Source organism: Mustelus asterias, chromosome 3 (genome assembly GCF_964213995.1).
Source record: "Mustelus asterias chromosome 3, sMusAst1.hap1.1, whole genome shotgun sequence".
NCBI lineage: Eukaryota > Metazoa > Chordata > Chondrichthyes > Carcharhiniformes > Triakidae > Mustelus > Mustelus asterias.
Genome location: NC_135803.1, coordinates 100,260,485 through 100,284,520, shown reverse-complemented (window position 1 = coordinate 100,284,520; position 24,036 = coordinate 100,260,485). Strand labels below are relative to the sequence as shown.

Genomic DNA, 24,036 nt, shown 5'->3' with positions numbered 1-24,036 from the left:
TCTGCCAGCTTTGGTGGACATTTAAACAAGGAATGAGAGGTTGAGAGCTTCTGGGGTTTAAGGAATCATAGGATATGGGAGGGGGTGGGGGGGGAGCTGGGAACAGGCTAATGAGCTGGATGATCAGCCATGATAATGAATGCTGACGCAGTCTCGAAGGGTCAAATGGCCTACTCCTGATCCTATTTTCTATGTTTCTATTCCACTGATATCAAAAAATAGTTGAAGGCACTGGATGCTGCAAAGACTATGGGCCCTGATAACATCCACGCTCTAAAACTGAAGACCTGTGTTCCAGAATGAGCCATGCTCTTAGCCACTTCTTTGCGAGTACTAGCTAACCTCTGGCATCTACTCAAGAAAGCAGAACAAATCTAATCTGGCAAACGACCCTCTTCCCCCATCAGTCTACTCTCAAGCATCAGCAAAGTGATGGAAGATAGTGTTTCAAGTGACACTTAGTCAGTAACAGTTCACTGATGCTGCGATGGTAATGCCATTGAAAATCGGGAGAAGACTGTCCGATTTTCTCTTGTTGGAGCCGGTCATTGGACTGCACATGGGCACTGCTCATATTGGGCTTACACGCCACTTACAGTTAAGACCCTGATTTAAATTTACAAGTTTTTAAAAATGAATTTTCCACAATGTGAAAAAGTTAATTTGATTCTAAGGCATTTAGATAAAAAATAATTAATATGTTAAAAGGAAATTATTTTCTTCAAATGAATGGGCAATTCATTAGCTTGCATTAGGTAATTGGAAAACATCTCATACAATTAGTGTTGGAAAGTGTTTTGATCTCTGACCCTGAACAGAAGGAGATAAAAAGATACACTGACAGGACAGTCAGGTTTAAAATGTTAGCTTTCTACAAAGGTGATTAATTTGCTGAATTAAAGCTGTTTTCTGAAGAAATCAATGGTTAATTAATTAATTCAATTAGCTTAGTTGAAAAGCACCTCACATTTATTGTATTAGAATGTTCTTTGATCTTGATTCTGACAGTGAACAGAGAGCAATTTAATAAAAAAGGGAGAGGCAGGGGCACTTGGCAAGTCAAGAAGGCTGTGACAGAAGTCAGCTTTGTATAAAGAAAAGATATGAGGCCTTTTCCTAAGACAAAAGGGTTAGAAGCGCTGGAGGATTTTTGGCAGCCATCTTACTCGAGCCAGGTACAATATTCGAGAGACGTGTTCTTCATTTTGTATTGTGCAATGAAAATTGTACAGATTGAATTAAGTAGTCCGGTCATAATGGCTGTTCTGTATGCCCACTTTACTGTGAAATGAATCAGCTTAACGTTTACATTTGGCTTGTCTTATCAAGTGTTTGTTTTAACTAGCTTCAGAGAGATTGAAGAAGTACACTGTGGAAAAGAAGATTATCAAGTTCAGGTCATGCAGTGACTATTATACTTACACCCCTAGGTATCATATAAGCAGACCTGAGACAGCATGAGACACTCGGACCACTTAGCAAAATGGCTGGCAGTACAGTACCTGAGAATATGGCAGGCTCAATTTGTTTAACACCATGGGCAGAATTTAATGTGCAACTCATCATGTGTTTCACGATGGCGGGATCTTCCCGGTCCCACTGTTGTCAATGGGATTTCCCGTTGAATCCATCCTCCACTGCTGGGATGTGCCATCGGCAGGACTGGAAAGTTACAACTCATGTCTGAAGTTGGAGATGAGAGATCGAGGCTTTGGTTTAACCACTTGAAAATGAAATCAGCACCTCTGATAGACAAAGGGTGAAAATTTAAATGCTGTAGCACCAAATTTTGAAACTCTGAGGAAGTCAAGAGATATGGGGGGTTTTCGGGCTCTTTCCACTGGCAGGATCTTCTGGTCCCGCTGGTTTCAGTTTCAGGACCCAACAGTGGGCTGCCTCCCACCGCTGAGCACCATGTCACAGGGGGACCAGAAAATCTCTCTCTCCACGCACCCCGCCAAAACGCCACATGACAATCAGCCAAGAAAGTAGAGTTGAGGTTTAAGATTAATCATGATATTGTGAAATGGCAGAGCAACCTTGAGGGACTGAATTATGTTGAAGACAGGGCAGGTTGAGAAAGTGGTTACCAAGGCATACAGGGACCTGAGTGCTATAGGTCGTGGCAGAGAGCACAGGATCAAGGAAGTTATGGCGAATCTTTATAAAATACTAGTTCAGCCTCAACAGTGTCCAATTCTGGGCAACACACTTAAGGCATTGGAGAAGATGCAGATGAGATTTATAGGCATGGTTGAGGGACTCCAGTTGTGGAGATCAATTCGAGAAGTTGGGACCACTCTCAAAGAAGAGAGTGAGAGGAGATTTGGTAAGGGTATTCAAAATCATGAAGGGTCTAGACAAGGTAGGTAGAGAGAAATTGTTCCCATTGGCAAAAGTGTTAAGAACCAGAGGACATGGATTTAAGTTGGATGGCAAAAGAATCAAAGGTGACATGAAGGAAGACTGTGGAGGAACAGAGAGATCTTGGGGTTCATATCCACAGATCTCTAAAGGTTGCCACTCAAGTGGATAGTGCTGTGAAGAAGGCCTATAGTGTGTTAGCTTTTATTAACAGGGGGTTGGAGTTTAAGAGCCGTGGGGTTATGCTGCAACTGTACAGGACCTTGGTGAGACCACATTTGGAATATTGTGTGCAGTTCTGGTCACCTCACTATAAGAAGGATGTGGAAGCACTGGAAAGAGTGCAGAGGAGATTTACCAGGATGCTGCCTGGTTTGGAGGGTAGGTCTTATGAGGAAAGGTTGAGGGAGCTAGGGCTATTCTCTCTGGAGCGGAGGAGGCTGAGGGGAGACTTAATAGAGGTTTATAAAATGATGAAGGGGATAGATAGAGTGAACGTTCAAAGACTATTTCCTCGGGTGGATGGAGCTATTACAAGGGGGCATAACTATAGGGTTCGTGGTGGGAGATACAGGAAGGATATCAGAGGTAGGTTCTTTACGCAGAGAGTGGTTGGGGTGTGGAATGGACTGCCTGCAATGATAGTGGAGTCAGACACTTTAGGAACATTTAAGCGGTTATTGGATAGGCACATGGAGCACACCAGGATGATAGGGAGTGGGATAGCTTGATCTTAGTTTCAGATAAAGCTCGGCACAACATCGTGGGCCGAAGGGCCTGTTCTGTGCTGCACTGTTTTATGTTCTATGAAGGGAAACTTTTTCACATTGTGAACAATTAGGATTTGGAATGCAGTGCCTTAGAATGCAATGGAAGGCAGATTCACTCAGGACTTTCAAAAGGAAATTGTATAATTATGTAAAGACAAAAGATTTGTCGAGCTATAAGAAAAAGAGTGTGAAAGTGGGACTGGTTGAGTTTTGGCGGAGCGCTAGCACAGACACATTGGGCTGAATGGCCTTCACACGCTGCAACCATTCTTTGATTTTATGGTCCTGATCCTGTTTCTTATGTTTTTCATCCAGAGCTAAAGGTTTTAAGTTTGATTCTTAGCCTAGATGGCATTAACAGTTCTGTAATTGGCTCCAGTGCTTGGTCTTGCAGTGAGTATAATTAGGTCAGGTGAGTGCCTCTACTGAGTGATCCCAATTTGAGTACTTGCATGTTTAGACTTGGCTGTCTACCAAAATGGATCAGTCACTGCTGCTCACTGTCTGGGCTCATATTTGCCATTGGAGGGTGACCTATTGAACTGTACTTCAGGATTTCTTGCCTTCTTGAAAAGAAGGAATCATTTTAGCAGAAAAATAAGGTCAACAGTGGCAGATGAGTCAGAAAATTCATCCTTTAGCTCAGATGAATGACAATCTGAAGCTTGATTTCACACTGTTATAAAAACAAGCTTTCACTTTTAATCCTGCCAGAGTTTCAACTAAAGAGTTCTTCACTGTGAGAAACAGAAGTATCCATTGGTTTGTATGACTGTGAAAGCACTAGGACTCAGCGCCTAAACACCACAAAGATCTCATTGCTCAGTTCTTATTGGCCCAATTTAGTGTTTCTGGACCAGAACTTACAGACTGATCTCTCCCGTTTGATTGTCTAAGGAATTTTTTCAAATAGTAGAGAATTTGAAGTGCTCTGATTCAGCAAGACATAAATCTCCAGTGTGAGATTGTGAACAGGGTGGCACATATCCAATTTTGAAACGTAGCAATATCAATGTCAATTGAAGAGGTTTATGTGTATGTGTGGGGTCTATTTAGGCCTAAAGTGTGCCAGCTGTAACTGGATTCAAGAATTCCAAAGCACCACAGGTTATTTTTGTGGACGTGGCTCCCCGGGCAATTCATCCGATAAAGTTACCTCTTATATGTTGTCTATAGTATAGGAAATGTCTTGCAGCCAGAGTACTCTTCCTATAAATGTTGCATATATCCTCTAACACTTAACTATCAACCTTGGTTAGCTACCACCGCTATCATTGTAAAGCAGTCTATTCGCTGTTACTGGATCAAAATCCCGGGACTTCCCTCCTAACGGCACTCTGGGTGTTCCTACAATACTATTGTGGTTCAGGAAGGCAGCTCACCACCACCACCACCTCAAGGACAATTAGGGATGGGCAACAAATACTGGCCCAGCCAGTGACGCTCACACGCCATGAATGAACATTTAAAAGATCACTGACTCACTAAGCAACAGCACAGGAGATCTGTAAATGTGTTTTCAAACTGAATAACATGATTATCTAAAGTGGTTATGGTGTATTAATATCGGAAATGACAAAAGTTAACTTGTCTTTTTGCTGCTTACTCCTCTCGTTTATGAACTTAGGCCATTTCAACAATCAAATTATTTTTCCCTCCCAGTACTGTAACTCCCACACACCTTTTTTCTGGAGTTCTTCACCCTTTGACCAAATAGTTTTGAGCACTGAAACTCTTCTGACACCAAATTCCAGTTCCTGTAAGATTAATTAATCTCCATTGCTCTTTCTTGTTTAATTACTAATTGTTTTTTCAGGAATATAAAACTTTAGTTAATGCTTGCATTAGATTCTTTCACAAACAGCAGCACCACAGCCAGGTCCACTCCTGTCCTCACCCAATGCCAATGCATGCACACTTCCGAGCCAGTGCATCATAATCAGGGACAAATGATGTATGCAACATAGCCAGTTCACTATGGTGTTGGTACAGTCTATTCAAAGTTTGATCAAGGTTTGTACCAGTCAGTGAGCTAAAACCATCTAATGTAGTTTTGGAAAAAGTGTTACTGTCTTGGTTTTAAGTGGGGGTTTGATTTTCATTTGGCAATGCACATTCTTGATGATGGATGTTACCTGCAGATATTACTTGCAATAACATCTTAAGACATAGACTGCTTGCAAACATAGACATTCTTCAAAAATGCTTTCAGTCTTTTAGAAGAGACCTGTCTCTGTTCTTAGGGATGCTGCTTGCCCATCTATCATAGTAGGGCAGACATTTAACAGAGATGCTCAGAGAGCAGTAACATATTTTAGATGCATATTTTAGTACGCTCAGCACCAGTTCACACTGAAGTGTAGTTGAGCCCAATGCTGGACATTAGAAGCTTAGTGATATAACAGGAGCAACAAGTTCAGTTGCTTCTATGCTATATAGAACATAGAACATAGAACATAGAAAGCCACAGCACAAACAGGCCCTTCGGCCCACAAGTTGCGCCGATCACATCCCCACCTCTAGGCCTATCTATAGCCCTCAATCCCATTAAATCCCATGTACTCATCCAGAAGTCTCTTAAAAGACCCCAACGAGTTTGCCTCCACCACCACCGACGTCAGCCGATTCCACTCACCCACCACCCTCTGAGTGAAAAACTTACCCCTGACATCCCCCCTGTACCTACCCCCCAGCACCTTAAACCTGTGTCCTCTCGTAGCAACCATTTCAGCCCTTGGAAATAGCCTCTGAGAGTCCACCCTATCCAGACCCCTCAACATCTTGTAAACCTCTATCAGGTCACCTCTCATCCTTCGTCTCTCCAGGGAGAAGAGACCAAGCTCCCTCAACCTATCCTCATAAGGCATGCCCCCCAATCCAGGCAACATCCTTGTAAATCTCCTCTGCACCCTTTCAATGGCTTCAACATCTTTCCTGTAATGAGGTGACCAGAACTGCGCGCAGTACTCCAAGTGGGGTCTAACCAGGGTCCTATAAAGCTGCAGCATTATCTCCCGACTCCTAAACTCAATCCCTCGATTAATGAAGGCTAGTACGCCATACGCCTTCTTGACCGCATCCTCCACCTGCGAGGCCGATTTAAGAGTCCTATGGACCCGGACCCCAAGGTCCTTCTGATCCTCTACACTGCTAAGAATGGTACCCTTCATTTTATACTGCTGCTCCATCCCATTGGATCTGCCAAAATGGATCACTACACACTTATCCGGGTTGAAGTCCATCTGCCACTTCTCCGCCCAGTCTTGCATTCTATCTATGTCTCGCTGCAACTTCTGACATCCCTCCAAACTATCCACAACACCACCTACCTTGGTGTCGTCAGCAAACTTACCAACCCATCCCTCCACTTCCTCATCCAGGTCATTTATGAAAATGACAAACAGCAAGGGTCCCAGAACAGATCCCTGGGGCACTCCACTGGTCACTGACCTCCATGCAGAGAAAGACCCCTCCACAGCCACTCTCTGCCTTCTGCAGGCAAGCCAGTTCTGGATCCACAAGGCAACAGCCCCTTGGATCCGATGCCCTCTCACTTTCTCAAGAAGTCTTGCATGGGGGACCTTATCGAACGCTTTGCTGAAGTCCATATAGACCACATCCACCGCTCTTCCTTCGTCAATGTGCTTGGTCACATTTTCAAAGAACTCAACCAGGCTCGTAAGGCACGACCTGCCCCTGACAAAGCCGTGCTGACTACTTTTGATCATACTAAACTTCTCTAGATGATCATAAATCCTGTCTCTCAGGATCCTCTCCATCAACTTACCAACCACTGAGGTTAGACTCACCGGTCGGTAATTTCCCGGGCTGTCCCTGTTCCCTTTCTTGAATATAGGGACCACATCCGCAATCCTCCAATCCTCCGGAACCTCTCCCGTCTCCATCGACGATGCAAAGATCATCGCCAAAGGCTCCGCAATCTCCTCCCTCGCCTCCCACAGTAACCTGGGGTACATCCCATCCGGTCCCGGCGACTTACCAACCTTGATGCCATTCAATAGTTCCAACACATCCTCTTTCTTTATGTCCACATGCTCGATCCTTTCTGTCCTCCGCAATCCAGCAGTACAACCACCCAGATCCCTTTCCACCGTGAATACCGAGGTAAAGTATTCATTAAGCAGCTCCGCCATTTCTAACGGTTCCGCACAAACTTTTCCCCCTTCACCTTTTAAGGGTCCTATGCCTTCACATCTCATCCTTTTACTCTTGACATATTTGTAGAAAGCCTTGGGATTCTCCTTAATCTTACCCGCCAAGGTCTTCTCATGACCCCTTCTCGCTCTCCTAATTTCCTTCTTAAGCTCCTTCCTACATCGCGTATACTCCTCTAAATCCTTAACACCTCCTAGCTCTCTGAACCTTCTGTACGCCTCTCTTTTCTTATTCACCAGGTTCATCACAACCTTCGTGCACCACGGTTCCCGTACCCTACCAACACCCCCCTGTCTCATCGGAACGTTGTCATGCAGAGCTCCAGACAAACATTCCTTGAAAATCCTCCACTTTCCTTCGGTACTTTTCCCCAAGAATGCCTCCTTCCAATTTACCCGTCTAATTTCCTCCCTGATGACACTGTATTTCCCTTTACTCCAGAGAAACACTTTCCTAGCCTGCCTGACCCTATCTCTTTCCAATGCTATCGTGAAGGAGATAGAATTATGATCGCTATCCCCAAGATGCTCACCCACCGAGAGATCCTCCACCTGTCCAGGTTCATTAGCCAGCACCAGATCAAGAACAGCCTCTCCTCTAGTAGGCTTATCCACATACTGTGTCAGGAAACTCTCCTGGACACACCTAACAAACTCCTCTCCATCCAAACCCCTAGCCCTAGGGATATTCCAATCTATGTTTGGGAAATTAAAATCTCCCATCACGACAACTCTGTTATTCCTACATCTCTCCAGGATCTGTTTCCCCATCTGCTCCTCAACATCTCTGTTACTATTGGGCGGCCTATAGAAAACATATATATTTTTATATTTACATTTGGTGGTAGGGAAATTGAACATTAATGTGTCCACACATTCTAAGTAGTTCCTGGTGGCTCAGTTAGTCAAAGAATCGCCATGATACTGAGCTATATGAACCAAAAGGGTCCCAGGCTCAATCTCCAGTCTATTCCAAGTTAGCTGGTCTCATGTGGAGGGGAGTCTACAGTTGGCTTTTACACACCAGCATGAGGATAGTGAAAAATTGAACAACAATTGTTCCTGATTATGTTGCACTAGCGCGGAAGTAAGTGTGCATGCATTATCATTGGGTGAAGACAGGAGTGGACTTAGCTGTGATGGTGCTTTATCGTCAGTTCATTCTCAATACTGCCTGTGTAAACTGTGCATGTAAGGGACAACATTTATTGATAATACTTATTTTATTTATTTGTGTCACAAGTAGGCTTACATTAACACTGTAATGAAGTTACTGTGAAAATCTCCTAGACGCCACACTCTGGTGCCTGTTCAGGTACACTGAGGGAGAATTTAGCATGGCCAATGCACCTAACCAGCACATCTTTCAGACTGTGGGAGGAAACTGGAGCATCAGGAGGAAACCCACGCAGACACGGGGAGAACATGCAGACTCCGCACAGGCAGTGACCCAAGCCGGGAATTGAACCCGGGTCCCTGGCGCTGTGAGGCAGCAGTGCTAACCACTGTGCAACTGGAGAGCAGCTGACACTAAAATATTGAGGACTAAATTATGACAGGATATTACATGAACTTGAGTTTAGATGGTTAAGGAGTGATGTAAACAGGGTCTTTAAAGGGAGTTTTTCTTTAAACCAACATTTAGTAAGTAAGTAGGTTTTGGAATTTTATTGCTTATATCTGATTCTATGTAAAAACTTATGAATCAAAGTGGCATCAGTGGCAGTATGCAATATCCAGCAATAGTTTGTACTAGCAAATGAGATATTGGCTATAATATTTTAAGGCTTTAAAGTTCAGTTACTTGCAAGAGGAGAATATTGGAGACAGGTGAGATTTATTTGTGTAGACAGAGAAAATGTTCTCGCCGCCAGAACTTTCAATTTGCACTAAATACATCATTCTGTGGGTCTTGGAACTCTTATCGCCTTCTCTTTTCAAATAATTTTCTTCGTATATTAAGTTGCAAAACAATTCACATTCTTTCTCAGGTCATAGCGGAATACAGATTGCATATTTCTTTGCAGCCTCATATTGGGGGGTCCATACAGAGATACTATTCTTCATAAATAAGTGTATTTGACAAAGTAGTTATTCTACATCCATTGGCTTCAGTCATTACAAGGAGGAAAGTAAGGGATCTGGAACAAGAGATCCATCTTCTGCACCCAGATTTAGAAAGAGTAGGATGTTTGAGCTGCTTCCTAATCTGTGTTAAGCCTCCACAGCCAAAGTTCCCCTTCCCTGACCCCTTCCATTGACCACTAATCAATGCTGTAGCAATCCAGTGACTTTTGATTTAGAGAGTGGATTTAATCAGCTTGACTTAGAGCCAAAAAATACTTAGCTGCGTCATTGCCCTGGTTTTATTGATTACTCAGCCAGTAGTTCAACATTAAACTGTTTGGTAAAAAGTGTACGTCAAGGATTAAGAAGTTTGTTTATTAGTGTCACAAGTAGGCTTACATTAACACTACATTGAAGTTACTGTGAAAATCCCAATAAAACTATGTTGACATTCAATATTAGTAACTCCTTCAATAGGAGAGGGTCTCGCCAGTTAAAAACGTAAAGATTATCAAGATCAATTTCAGTAACATTGTGTTTATTTACTTATTCAAGTGTGCATCATGATTAGCAATGTCAGTGCTTTTCTATTTTGAGAATTTGTTGTCATATACAGTACAGGCTAATGCAGAGTTAACACATATCGACCATCAGTCACTGATTAGGCTTACAATGGGCTAGGTGCCGAGTACAAATGCTTACAGCTCTTCTGCACAAATGTGACATTTTAATTTTCTTCAATTATATCCAGTAATGTCAATAGTGCCGACAATTTAAATGGACATTCTTAAAGTCAACAGGAACAGGGGGAAGAAAACTAAAGGAGATTTTTAACGCCAACTGCATGCCAACCCACATTACTGTGGTTAAGCACACTGCACTACCCAGTATCTTAAAATCTAATTTTAATTTCTGGGAACTGTTTTATATGTCACCTTTCTATTGACGAAAGTTTCTCATCTGCTGGCTATAAGGATTTTATCTAAAATGAACAACTCTTTGGATCCTCATCATTAAACTGTCCACAATTCAGTGCAAATTACATTCTGAGGAAGAGCTAAAACAGAACAAAAGCCGTAATAATGCAGTTATAAAATGACAAATGCTAGTAAAACAGACAATAGTTATTTAGCATATGTGGGTTGCGGAATTTTCACTTGACCATTCTTGCCTCAGGCTTGTTATCAAAATATCTCACCCCCTCATGCCAAAAAGAGAAATAGAAATTGTTTTGTGAGTTGGCCTGGCCATAACTTGTGACAGAATTTTGAAACTTTTAGGTGTATAGTCTAAAGAAATAATTATGCAGTATCACAGGTTCACGTTTCCTCCAGAGGATCTTCTCTCCTCTCCTGAAGGCCCTGAAGAGCCATTCTTCTGAACAGTTAGTGACATGCAAATGGGATTGATTCTGAATTTTCTGTCATTCACACATGCAAACTTTCCTGGTCACTATCCAGTGTCCTCTGCAGGAACGTTTGCAGATGAGGTCAAAATTTGGTTACTGATCAGTGTGTCCTTCTCTCTCCGAACTCCAATCTTCCAGGCAGTGAGGCTAATTGGAACTTGTCAATCCCTAGTTGAAGTTGGGAGCAGCTCAAGAGTCAATTTTCATGGTGGCACAGTGGTTCGCACTGCTGGCCTCATAGCACCAGGGACCGGGGTTTGATTCCGGTCTTGGGTGACTGTGTGGAGCTTGCATGTTCTCCCCATGTCTCATGGGTTTCCTCCAGGTGCTCCGGTTTCCTCCCACAGTCCAAAGACATGCAGGTTAGGCCATGCTAAATTACCCCTTAGTGTCTAGGAGTATGCAGGTTGGGTAGATTAGCCATGGTAAATGTGTGGGGTTATGGGGTAGGGCCGGGGGGAGGACCTGGATGAGATGCTCTTTTGGAGAGTAGGTGCAGGCTCGATGGTCCAAATGGCCTCTTGCTGCACTGTAGAGATTCTGTGGTTCTCCTTGAAATTTATTAAGGGTTACCTTTTGTTTTTCAGAGGATATCGTTTTTATTTTTCAGGAGCTGTTTTTTCATTCTTACTTATTCCTTCATTAGACGATGCAGTCAGGTAGCGACACTACCATCTGTATTTGTGTTGACGTGGGGTATTTGGACTTGCACAGAACCAGAATTAGAAGAATTCAACTCAGAGCCACGGCACACAAGGAAAAAATAATTTCCTATACACCACCATATTTAAATCAACACAGGACAACAGTTAGAAATTAGTGACAACATTTTTTTTTCAAAATAATTGTTATACTTCTACACACAAAAAGCCTTCACCCTAAATATGCCTTCCATGGACTGTGAGTTTACAGGTAATAGGTTTTCATCACATATAGACAAAGCTGTGAGATTTTAACCAGGCAGCTACTACCCTTAAAATTGCCTCTCAGATTTCAACCTTGATCCAACATCAATTACCATTGTTGGAAGAATATTCCAAACTTCTACAACCCTTTTTGTGTGGAAGTGTTTCCTAATTTCACTCCAGAAAGATCTGATTCTAATTTTTAGATTATGCACCCTAATCCTAGATTCACCTAAATTTATTGATCATTGGCCTCATTACATTTCTTTCATCACAACAGTTACCAGATTTCCAGCATATTGCATTGTCTGTAAAGGGATGTCCTGAGGTCATAAAAAGTACGACAAAAATGCAAGTTGTTCATTACTGTTTGGGATCTTAGTATATGCAAAATCATTGCATGCTTGTCCCTAACCTCACTGCACCTCAAGTAATTCTCAGTATGTGAATGCTTTGGAATGTGATATGGCAGCTTTGGTAATCTATCTTATGAAATTAAACTGTTCAGTGTAAAGTTATCTAATTAACACAATGCACATTATAATAAATCCACTACATTTTTCCCTATGCGATAGCTCCTGAACTTAATGCAACCTTAAGCCGGAGTTTCCCACACTCAAGTAATTCATGAAGTCCGTGTCAAGTTTTCCTGGCTCCCAGTTAGCTGATTATTAATTTGCTCACAAACTTGCAACTATTCTTTTTCCTTTGCAGCCTCTTCCCTGTCCCCGTTTCTCCCCCCTCTCCCTCCATCCATCCAGCAGCCTCCCTCTCCCCTCCCCCCCCCCCCCCCCCCCCAGTCTCTCCCTCATGGCCTCTGTCCATCCCAGCAGCTTCCCCTTTGAAGCCTTTCCTTCCAAAAGCCACTTCCAAGCAGCCTCTTTTCCTCCACTAGCCTCTCTTCCCCCCACCACCAGCTTTTCCCTCGCAACACTGCCCTCAGCCGCTCCTCCTTTGTAGCTTCTCTTTCCCCCCCCCCCCCCCCCCCGCCCACCAGCCTGCCCCTCACATCCACTTCCCCCCCGCCAGACTCTCCCTCATGGCCTCTCTCCCATATGTATATTCAACAGTAATATCATAAGCGTTGTTTTTGTTCCGAATATAAAATTGTAGCTCTTTTTTTATAGCTCTTGCTATCTGCTTTGTAATTCTTGTGCATCTTGGTTGGATTGTGAAGATCTAATTTCTCTAATTCATCTAATTTACTGGAGGTTTTGATCAGTGAGGGCAAATGGTCTGAAGCAAATTGGTAATTAAAAAGTATTAAAATCAATGATGGAGGAGACAGTAGATATGAAAAATGAGCAAGACAGGAGAGAGGTTTGAACAAGAACAACTCTTTTGGAGTGAGAAGCAAAACAAAAACCTGAGGCTGAGACACCAGCTACTTGAGTTAAATGCAAAATAACCACAAACATTGTTTTGATGTGAGTAGTAATACATTGCTGCATGTGACTGGATACCATCAGAGAATCTGGAAATGTTTCAGTCAATCACCAATCATGCCTCAGCAAGTGTTTATTAGCAAAGATCCAGAGATTTTGACAGAGGCAACAGTGGAAATCGTAATCATGTTTATGGTAAGCCATAAATTTCTAAATTGTCAATACTGAGAGTGAACAGCAGCTTCCCGAAGTTGTGTGATCATGGCTATCTTCCAGCTGGTAACTGGCAGTACATCCATGTTAAGCTCTTGATCTGCTGATTGGGAATCTTCCAACGAACTCCACCAGTGAATGCAGGCTCCTAAATGGTGACACATGTCTAACACTGTATTGGTTTGTGGGTCAGGTAGCCTACATTACTTTGGTGGTTTCAGTATACTTCAGATGAAGTCATATCACCTCACTAATATATAGTGACATGGCATGTCACTATATATTTTGTCCTAAGGATTTCTATCTACAGCTAAGTTCAAATAGTGTGGTTTTAAAAATCTAGGGGCTTTTACTCTGCATCAACTCATTCAAACAGCTTCACATTGCAAGTTATTAGAAGTTTTGTCTTTCAGATAAGACATTAAACCGAGGCTGTCTGACCTCAAGAAAAAATGATCCCGTTTTGAATACAAAGTAGAGTTGCTCCCAGTGACCTAGCCGTATTTATCCCTCAGCTAACACTACAAACAGACTGGTCATGACCACATTGTTACCTCTGGGATTTTGCTGTTTCTCTTCGCATTGCCTACATTGTAATATTATAAAAGCAAAATACTGCGCGTGCTGGAGATTGAAAGAAAAACCGAAAGTGCTGGAAAATCTCAGCAGGGCTGGCAGCATCTGTGGAGGGAGAAGCAGAGTTAACTTTTCAAGTACGATACGACTCATCTTCTGAACTGAATTTGGAAGAAGTCAGTGAAGGCATGATGGGCCGAATGGCCTCCTCCTGCGCTGCAGGATTCTATGATTTCAATAATATTTTGGCTGTAAAGCATTTTCAGATGCCCTGAAGTGGTGCTGGAAAGCTCATTATGCACGTTTCCCTTCCTACACTTCCCTCGCAAACTCAGCATTGATCGAGGATCAATACTGGGGGAGGGGGGGAAACTTCTTGCCATGTGTGGCTCATTCTCTTTTGTGTGTATTTAGTCATTTCAAGTCTCTGATGAATAAGAGTAAAGTGTTTCAATTTTACTGGATCTATAAAAGAAATCAAGGCATTGAATGAAATGCCGGACATTATTTTAAATGTAGTTAATGTCTTTTGAATTGCAGTTCTGTCAAAATTCTTTTACTATTTTTAGCAGCAATCCACAGATTTCCGGAGTTCTGCATAAATACTTCAAACCATGAAAGGAAAAAACTGCAGTAATTTTCTTTTCAACCACAAAGGGTGTAATTGTGAAGTATGAATGCCCATAAAGTGTTCTGATCTGTTTCCTCGCTCCAAGGAATGGAAGAATTGCGCAGCAATTCATGGCTGGCCTGTATCTTACATGGATTAATATTAATGGCTTACCTTTGTGAGCTGCAGGTCAGCCGTCTTTTCACTGACATTCTCTCAGGTTCAACAGGTTCACAAGGCAGCATTCACTTGGTAACAATTACTTCACCTCTCTGGCAAAGGAGGCACTTATGCAGAGAACAGCATGGATTGTGTCCCTCTGCTTTCCTGCTTCTCAAAAGAGTATCTCTTCCATTTCTTTCCTCCTGAAACAAGATTGCACGACAAACAACAGTACTGTCTTAATATGCATTAGTTCCTTGACAATGGATTAATGTCACATTCATTCCTTGTAGAATCCAGACAATGCAGAAGGAAGCCATTCTGCCCATTAGGTCTGTGTTGATTCAGCATCTAACCCAGGTCCACATTCCCCACCCCCCCCAATCCCTATAACCACTAATCCCGCATCTTTGGACATTAAGGGGCAATTTAGCATGGCCCATCCACCTAACCTGCGTATCTGTGGACCATGGAAGGGAACCAGAACACCTGGAAGAAACCCATGCAGACACGGGGAGAATGTGCAAACTTTACATAGGCAGTCACCCAAGACAGGAATTGAACCCAGGTCCCTGGTGCTGTGAGGCAGCAGTGCTAACCACAGTAATACATCTCATCCAAAGTAATCAGATTAAAGTTATCTGTTTAGTATTGCCCTATAATACTATAGGACAATATAGTACTATCCTACTATACTATAGTAATATATATATAGTATGCTACTATATACTGAAACTTTGTGAGCGGATCGGTGGCACAGTGGCTAGTACTACTGCCTCACAGCGCCAGGGACACGGGTTCAATTCCTGTCTTGGGTGACTGCCTATGTAAAGTTTGCACATTCTCACACAGTGTGCAGCGTCTACACGCTTCTCCCACACAACCAGTGTGCATCTTGGGACACTAAGGGGCATCTTAGGGGGGCATGGTGGCACGGTGGTTAGCACTGCTGCCTCACAACACCAAGGAAACGGTTTCAATTCCAGCCTTGGGTTACTATCTGTGGAGTTTGCACGTTTTCCCCATATCTGCATGAGTTTCCTCTGGGTGCTGCGGTTTCCTCCCACAGTCCAAAGATGTGCGGATTAGGTTGATTGGCCGTGCTAAATTGACCCTTAGTCTCAGGGCGATCATCAGGGTAAATAAATGAGGTTACAGGGATAGGGCCTGGGTGGGATTGTTGTTGGTGCAGGCTTGATGGGCTGAATGGTCTCCTTCTGCATTGTATGAATTCTATGATTTCTACGATTCTACTCAGTGGGACCTTCATTACTGTTAAAAAATGGGTATGTAAGATTGCCTATTTGAAAGAAAGGACACAACTAGAATATGGCTGTTCTTCAGTTGAAGCTAAGCTGAGACATTTTTAATATTTCTAAAAGGAATCCCATTGCAGAAAATTCCTGAAATCTCGTTTCTGTCACTTTGCTTTGATGTACTGTAATAGAATTTGTGCAGCTTAATTTTCCTCCAGTCAGATACATCTGGGAAAGGACACTGACAATGTTTCTGTTTTATCTTTATTTCTCCCCCACCTTCTGAAGGCAATGACTCATCCTGCCATACAATTAGATAGGTGCCAGCAGCCTCAATTAGCTCGGTCATGTGGCCATTCTCCATATGTTAGGGGAACAGTAATTGCCAATGGAGTATTTGATTACACAAAGCATCATAGCTCACCATATATCTCTGCCATGTGACTTTCGTGCATTAACTTTCTAAAAATGGGCTGGGTGTTTTCCAAGGATAAATGCGTGTGCACAGTTCACATGCACACTGACAAGCAGCTCTACCTTGTGAGCACCTTACTTTCCAAGCATAATTGGCTTCTATTTCACACATAAACCAGTGGACCATTTCTGATGCATATACTAAGAAGAATAACTCAGTATATCTCGTAGTTTCTGTGGAAAGTTAGATAAACCGCCATGTACTCCTTTATTAAAATGTTGTGCCACATCAACTATTCTCAAATATTGCTATTCAACTTCCCATAAAAACTATTAGACCAACTGAGTTCCTCTCCCTCATTCAAGCATACTGATTATAACATTCAAATGTTGTACCAGTTATTATCTGTTAAGTCGCTAAAAAAATATTGGATTGAATGTGGAATCTTCCTGCCGTGTATCGTTCATCCCTCCGTTTTGCTTATATTATTACCCACACTGACAATAGAATGTATTAATGCATTCTAGCGAAGTTGACATTCAAAGCTTTTTGCTTTCAATGTTCGCCTTGATACAGTGAGCAAGGGCTGAATACAGGTAGACAATGAATAGATTGTTATTGTTTGTATAGATATGGAGCATTATATGTGGTCGAACAAGGCTTGAACCTAATTCATATCATCACTGTCATGCGAAAATTCTGCAGAATATTTTGACTCATTGCTTCAGATTTTCCCAACTTACTTTAGTCAGATCATCCCTTAAATATTTTTCACTTGCATTGGTTTTCTTACGTCACAAAGTGATTGCTTCTCCTGCAGCTGTAAGTGTTGGGCAGTACTAGTGCTTGATTAGGCATTAGTGGTGATTATGCTTTGGTTTGATCTTTGGCATATTGTGAATTCTTCCCGACCACCTCTCACACTACCATTGTCAGTTCTGCCTTCAGCCTTCTCAGCACCACAGTATGGCTTTCCCTCCCTCAACTACTTTGGCTCTCCACCAACCTCTTCTCCAAGGCCCTTGTTAAAATCCATTCCTTTTCCATGCTTTTTGGTCACCGCTCCTAATAGCTTCTTCTTTATCTTGCATGCTGTTTTCAACTGAAATGCCTTGGGACTTGTTTTTCCCATGTTAAAAGCACATGGATATTTGCAAATTATAGTTACCATGCTTGTGCAAGATTTAGGTGGGGGTCTAGAGTGATAGAATCCCTACAGTGCAGAAGGGGACCATTCGGCCAATCAAGTATGTACCCACTCTCCAACAGTGCATCTTACCGCCCCCCTATACTATCCCCATAACCCCATGCATTTTCCCCGATAACCTCGCTCACCAATACATCTTGGGACACTATTTAACATGGGCCAATCCACTTAACCTGCACACCTTTGGACTGTGGCAGGAAACCAGAGCACCTGGAGAAAAGCCATACCCCTGTGCTCCTGAGAGACCTGACAGCTTGCTCCCAGGCATAACTGCACATATCTCCAAGGCTTACTACTTACAGTGTGCATCATCGTACACTGATGTGTGTTTAAAAGAAGTGTCTTCCCTCTCCATCTCCAAAAAGCTGAGGAATCTGAATACTTCCACATTTTCTGTTTTTAGTTCAGATCTCCAGAATTTGGTTGTAACATTATTCCAACTGGAAAAGGTTGTCTCAGTCTCCCAAATACGTTGCAACATTTGCATCTTTGTACTGTGACCATAATCAGACCAAAGTAATTGACGGGTCGATCCTTTGCATTTGTCAAGATACTGTGACCTGTCATGTAGATTAACATTTAAAAAAAGCAAAGATTCATTCCAAGAGGAATGGTAACGAAAATCAGCGATGTTGTATTAAACATGAATGAAACTTTAGTTAGATCTCACGTAGAGTACTGGGCACAGTCACAGTCTCCATTATTGCAAGAGTAATATACAACAATGATACCAGAGCTGAGGTTCCAAATGGATAGGCAGGGGGAGCCTATGTGAGGAAAGACCAAACCAGGGACCAAAAATATAAGATGATCACTCATAATTCAGGAAGTAATTCAGGAGAAACAATTTTATCCAGAGAATGGTTCAAACGTGGAACTTGTTATCACATGGGGAGGTTGAGTTAAATAACATTGATGTATTTAAAGGCAAACTAGGTAAGTACATGAGTGAGAAAGAAATAGATGTGCTGATAGGTTGGGCTGTGACTCATGTGGAACAGAATCACCAGCATAGACTCGTTGGCTGAATGGCCTATTTCTGGCTGCAAATTCTACACAATGTTCCAAAGCTGACCAAAAGAGCCCAACAAGAAGAGCATTTGACAAGATAACATTCCTTAGTTTTCAGCTAGAAAGAAGGCAAAAGGATGTCATTGAACCTGGCAGAACCTGACAGCTACACCAATGACTAAACAAACTTAAATAATTTCACAGACAATATTCACAGAGTCCAGAAGCATCAGGTAGAGGAACTTTCACTCGAGTACTAAAGCTAGTGTTGGGGAAGTGAATTCAACAAAAACATGAGCATTATAAAACAAACTATCACACTGAGCCATATAAGGCGATATTAGGTCCGATAACCAAAGTTTGGTCAAAGTGATAGGATTTTTAAGGATCATCTTAAATTAGGGAGTGGTGTAGAGAGGAAAAGAGGTGTAGGGAGAGAATTCCAGAGCTTGGGGCCTAGGCAATTGAAGACACAGCCATCACAGGAGCAGTTCAAATCAGGGATGCACAAGAGGCCAGAATTAGAAGAGTGCAGATGTCTCAGAATCCTGAGGTTGGAATAGATTACAGAAAAAATGCAAGCCATGGAAGTAATATTGAAAATACAGATGAAAATTTTAAAACCAAAATGTTATTTGATTGGGAGCCGATATACATCAGTGAGCATAGGTGTGATAGAGGAACACAATTTGATGCGAGTCAGAAGCTCATGTCAAGGTCAAACATGACAGGTTGCAAATAGAGTGGCTCCATCTCAGATCGTTGCCAAGAAACGGGATGGAGTCGCCAACAAGGGAACAGAGTTTGGAGCGGAGACCAAAAACAATGGCTTTAATCTTTCCAGTATTAAATCAAAGGAAATTTCTGCTCATGCAATACTGGATATATGATAAGTAGTCATTTAATTCAGCAACAATGAAGAAGTTGAGAGAGGTGATGAGTTTTAGCTGCGTGTCGTCAGCATACTTGTGAAAACTGATATGCTTTCAGATTATGTCGCTGAGAGGCAGCATGTAGATGGGGAATAAGCGGTCAAAGGTAGATTCTTGGGGGACACCAGAAGTAATGGAGCGTTCGTTGTGGAACACTTTTACAGTTCTGACCATACACTCAGGATTGTCTCCCCCAGTATAATGCATATTATCAAAAGGCTGATTTGTGGTACACACTGTACGAAGGAGCCACGATATTTTTGAGTTCTATTATGTCTGTCTCAGTTCCCAATGTTTTGGAATTTGTTTTAATTATTTTGCATGATGGATTCCAGAGCACCAGTAGCAACAGTAAAACAACTGAGTGCACACAAGAGTGAACGTGTGCATCAATTTAAAATGTGCATCTTTGTGAACTGGCCACGGACTTCCTCCAGGTTTGGAATGGGGTCTATCCAGCAACAACTTGAATTGATGGGCACTGTCAAGATGGCATTTCACGGAGCCAGAGAAGGAGACAGTCAGAGGTGTTAAAAAAGCTTGATCAGGTGTCAAATTAATTAAATTTGGATTAATTTGTACTCTTCTCTAAACATACCTGGAAATTCATGTAAACTGTTTTAAAAATATTTCTGATACAGTGATGCTGCAGGGAATCCTGAGCAACGCTCTGAATCACAATTTTCTGCATCTGGTTTTCCAATGTTCCAACATTTTTTATGACAAATAATACAAGTTAAAAGTTTTCCAAATGTCCTTTCTTTTGTGCCAAATTAAGACTATTTATGTTTCACTTCATGCCAACAATTCAAAATGCATTTAAGTATTCTTCTGTTCTGCAATTCTAAACATTTCCATATTCAGAGAAACTGACTCAAAAGACCATTTTTCCTTTATTCAGCTAGAGGGCTTGTTGTGAAATGTTAAGAGATCTTTAGTGCTCAGCAGGATGAAACATCGCTGACCAGATGAACTGATTTCATTAATAGACAGCAGTGAGATCATTATACATGTATCAGTAAATTGAATGAAAAGAAACCTGTTTTTAATGAGTTCCAAATCCAAGTTCCTGCCTGGAAATGTAGCCCTTTGGAATTAATTTACAAACCTCCTTTCCTCTGATTCCAAAGCAGCTACCATCTAAACTCAGTCAGGAGTTTTCCAGGTCCAATTCCAACTCAATGTCAAATAATGGCCAGATTATCTGTTTTAGTGATATTGGTTCAGGGACAAATATAGACCAGGACACTGGGGTAGAACTCCCCTGCTCTCCTTTGAAATAGTGCTGTTGGATCTTTAATGTCCATTTAAAAAGGCCAATGGGCCTGTTTAACGTCTAACCCAAAGGAAGAAACCTCCAACTGTGTAGCACTCTCTCAGAGTTGCTATGAAATATCAGCAATAGACTTGAACCCACAAGCTTCTACGTTAGAGGCGCGAGTACTACCACTAATCCATGACCGAGACTGGCCTCAGCAATTGTAAGTAGGGATGATGAAATCAGACAGGGTTCATAAACCTGGTCACTATCTACTAATTGCTCCTGGAAAATACCTATGTATGGTAATTGGAGGACAGGATCAGACTTGGCAGTGATTTCTGTTCCCCACACCCTAATCCCAAACTGTGTAAGTGTTGTCTGTTAGTTATATGTACATTAACTGCATAAGTGATATAATGGAGAATTGATTTGATTTATTATTATCACATGTATTATGAAAAGTATTGTTTCTTGCATGTTATACAGACAAAGCATGCCGTCCATAGAGAAGGAAAGGAGAGAGTGCAGAATGTAGTGTTACAGTTATAGCAAGAGAGTAGAGAAAGATCAACTTAGTAAGAGATAGGTCCATTTAAAAGTCTGATGGCAGCAGGGAAGAAGCTGTTCTTGAGTTGGTTGGTATGTGACCTCAGACTTTTGTATCTTTTTCCCAACAAAAGAAGGTGGAAGAGAGTATTTTGGCAGTGTTTTGAGCAACAACCCGATGATGCCTGCCATCTTTGCGGTTGAAGTGAATGTGGTGATGATTTATTGCGACCATTTCTATGGAAGTGCTGTTATATTACAAGAGATGTTGTTCTCTTTTAGTATTGGGAAGTGAATCACTGCCAACTCCTATTGCTGTTTGGCATTAGATGCACAGCACTGTTCAGCCCATTTGATATCTTGGTCAGGTTTTTCTGGAGTATGAATGCATTTAACTTGTTTCTGGATTTTCATTGAAACTCCTTATTCTCTTTGTGCAGCTCCGACTCTGATATTTGTAGAGATCGTGTGTATTCCCAGGAACCTGCAGGATCAATAACCACGTGAGTACAGCATTTCACAATTAAAATTGCCTTTCATTTTCAAGTTGCATTCCCTGACTCTCCTTTATTCATTAGGAGTGAATTGAGCAAAAATGTTCCCAGTGTATCAGCAGATGTGTAAACCCTACGAGTTAACTGTTCCATGCTAAAATTCTCAATTTGTTCTTCAGTGCTTCAACTTCTTGAGTTGCGTGGTGTTATACTAATCCCTGTAACAACTTAGCATTATATTGTGTGTTTAGTAGGAGGCTGCGGACAGGATGAGGAGTCACAGTGCAAAGGTTAAAGGAGTTGTTTTTGAGGAAGGTAGCATGGGAAGTGAGCATCCAAGGCACTGGAAGATCAGATGGGACAGGTGGAATAAGTTGATGTGCTCAAATAAAGAAAATGTGCCAGAAGAGAAAGGGTAGAGGTCAAGGTGGAATCCAGTGAGGAAAGTCATGCTTCTGCTACAACAGGCTGGGCAAGGGACACAGTGGAATATATATCGGGTTAGGGCAATTTTGAGGAGCAGATATGACTCAATGTCCATAGCTAGAGCCAGAATGTCAATTCACGGATCCAAGAAGTCACGGATAGGAAGTATATTTGTAACAAGGTGTGAACCTTCTGCAGGGTGATGTAGAGAGAAGCTGTGGCTGAAGAGCGAGTGAGGAGGATTACCCCCAGGCCAACCAGCTGGCCAGGATATTTATCAGGAGAGAAGCTGTGATTGCTGCTGTGAGTAAAGCAGAAAAAGGGGCATGGTGGCATGTTGCATAATACCTATAATGGAGCAAAAAGAAACTGGAAAGTCCAGGAAGAACTCAAGCCTGCGGTGATGACAGCAGATTGTGGTCAAGTAGGCTGGGCAACAAAGAAAGATCTGTTGCAGAGGACAAGGCAAGGTATGTTTGTGAGAGCATGGCTGACATAAATTGTAGGAAATCAGAAATTTACTATTGGATACCCCAGTCTGAGCAATTTGTTGATTTCAACCAGATAAACTGGGGTTGGGTGGAACCACCCAACATTCTTGTTCCCAATACTGATTGTGATTTAAAATTCTGGTACACACTACTGCCACTCTTTGTTGGTGGTGGAGGGAGTAAATGTTTGTGGAAGGGGTAACAATCAAGTGGATTGCTTTGCCCTGGATGATGTTGAGCTTCTTGTGTTGTTGGAGCTGCACTCATCCAGGCAAATGGAGAGTATTCCATCGCACTCCAGACTTGTGCCTTGTCGATGAAAGGCCTCAGGGAGTCAGAAGGTGAGCCACTCACTGCAGGGTTCTTGTCTTTAACCTTTTCTGATAGCCACAGTATTTGTGGTAGTATAGCTAGTCCAGTTTAGTGTTTGGTCAGTGGTAACCCCAGGATGTTGATACTGGGCGATTTTGCGATGGTAATGCCATTGAATGTCAAGGGTGATGGTTAAATCCTCTCTTGTTGGAGATGATCTTTGCTTGGCATCACTGTGGCAAAAATGTTACTTGCTGCTTGATAGTCCAACCCTGGGTATTGTCCAGGTCTTGCTGCCTTTGGACATGGATTACTTCAGTACCTGAGGAGTCGCAAATAGTGCTGAACATTGTGCAGTCATCAGTGAACATCCCCACTTCTGACCTTATGATGGAGGGAAGGTCATTGATGAAGCAGCAGAAGATGGTTGAGCCTTGGACACTGCCCTGAGAGACTCCTGCAGTGATGTCTTGGAGCTGAGATGATTGACCTCCAATCACCGTCCTTTGTACCAGGTATAACTCCAACCAGTGGAGCATCTTCCCCCTGATTCCCATTGACTCCAGTTTTACTGGGGCCTCCTTGATGCCACACTTGGTCAATGCTGTCTTGATGTCAAGGACAGTCACTGTCACCTCACCTTTGGAGTTTAGCTCCCTTGCCCTTGTTTGAACCAAGGCCATAATGCGATCAGGAGCTGAGTGACACTGGCGGATCCCAACCAGAGCATCTGTGAGCAGGTTATTGCTGAGTAAGTGCCGCTTGATAACACTGTTGATGACCCCTTCCATCATTTTACTAATGATCATGAATAGACTGATGGGGTGGTAATTCGTGGGGTTGGATTTATCCTGTGTCTTGTGTACAGGACATACTTGGGCAATTTTCCACATTGCCAGGTAGATGCCAGTTTTGTACCTGTACTGGAACAGCTAGGCTAGGAGTGTGACAGTTCTGGAGCACAAGTCTTCAGTACTATTGCTGGAATATTGTCAAGACCCATAGTTGAAAGGCTGGACTTGCCTTGGAGCCATTGATGGCAGGAGCCAG

At 42.3% G+C, this 24,036-nt stretch overlaps 1 protein-coding gene across 2 annotated transcripts in view; it reads left to right on the top strand.

Annotated features, from left to right (window-relative positions):
* rad18 (RAD18 E3 ubiquitin protein ligase) overlaps window positions 1–24,036 on the top strand; it is a 271,630-nt gene that overhangs the window by 215,909 nt on the left and 31,685 nt on the right. For both annotated transcript variants that reach the window (XM_078209405.1, XM_078209406.1), the window contains one exon: window positions 21,704–21,766. In XM_078209405.1, the coding sequence (XP_078065531.1) occupies window positions 21,704–21,766 (63 nt within the window). The remainder of the gene's footprint in view (window positions 1–21,703; window positions 21,767–24,036) is intronic.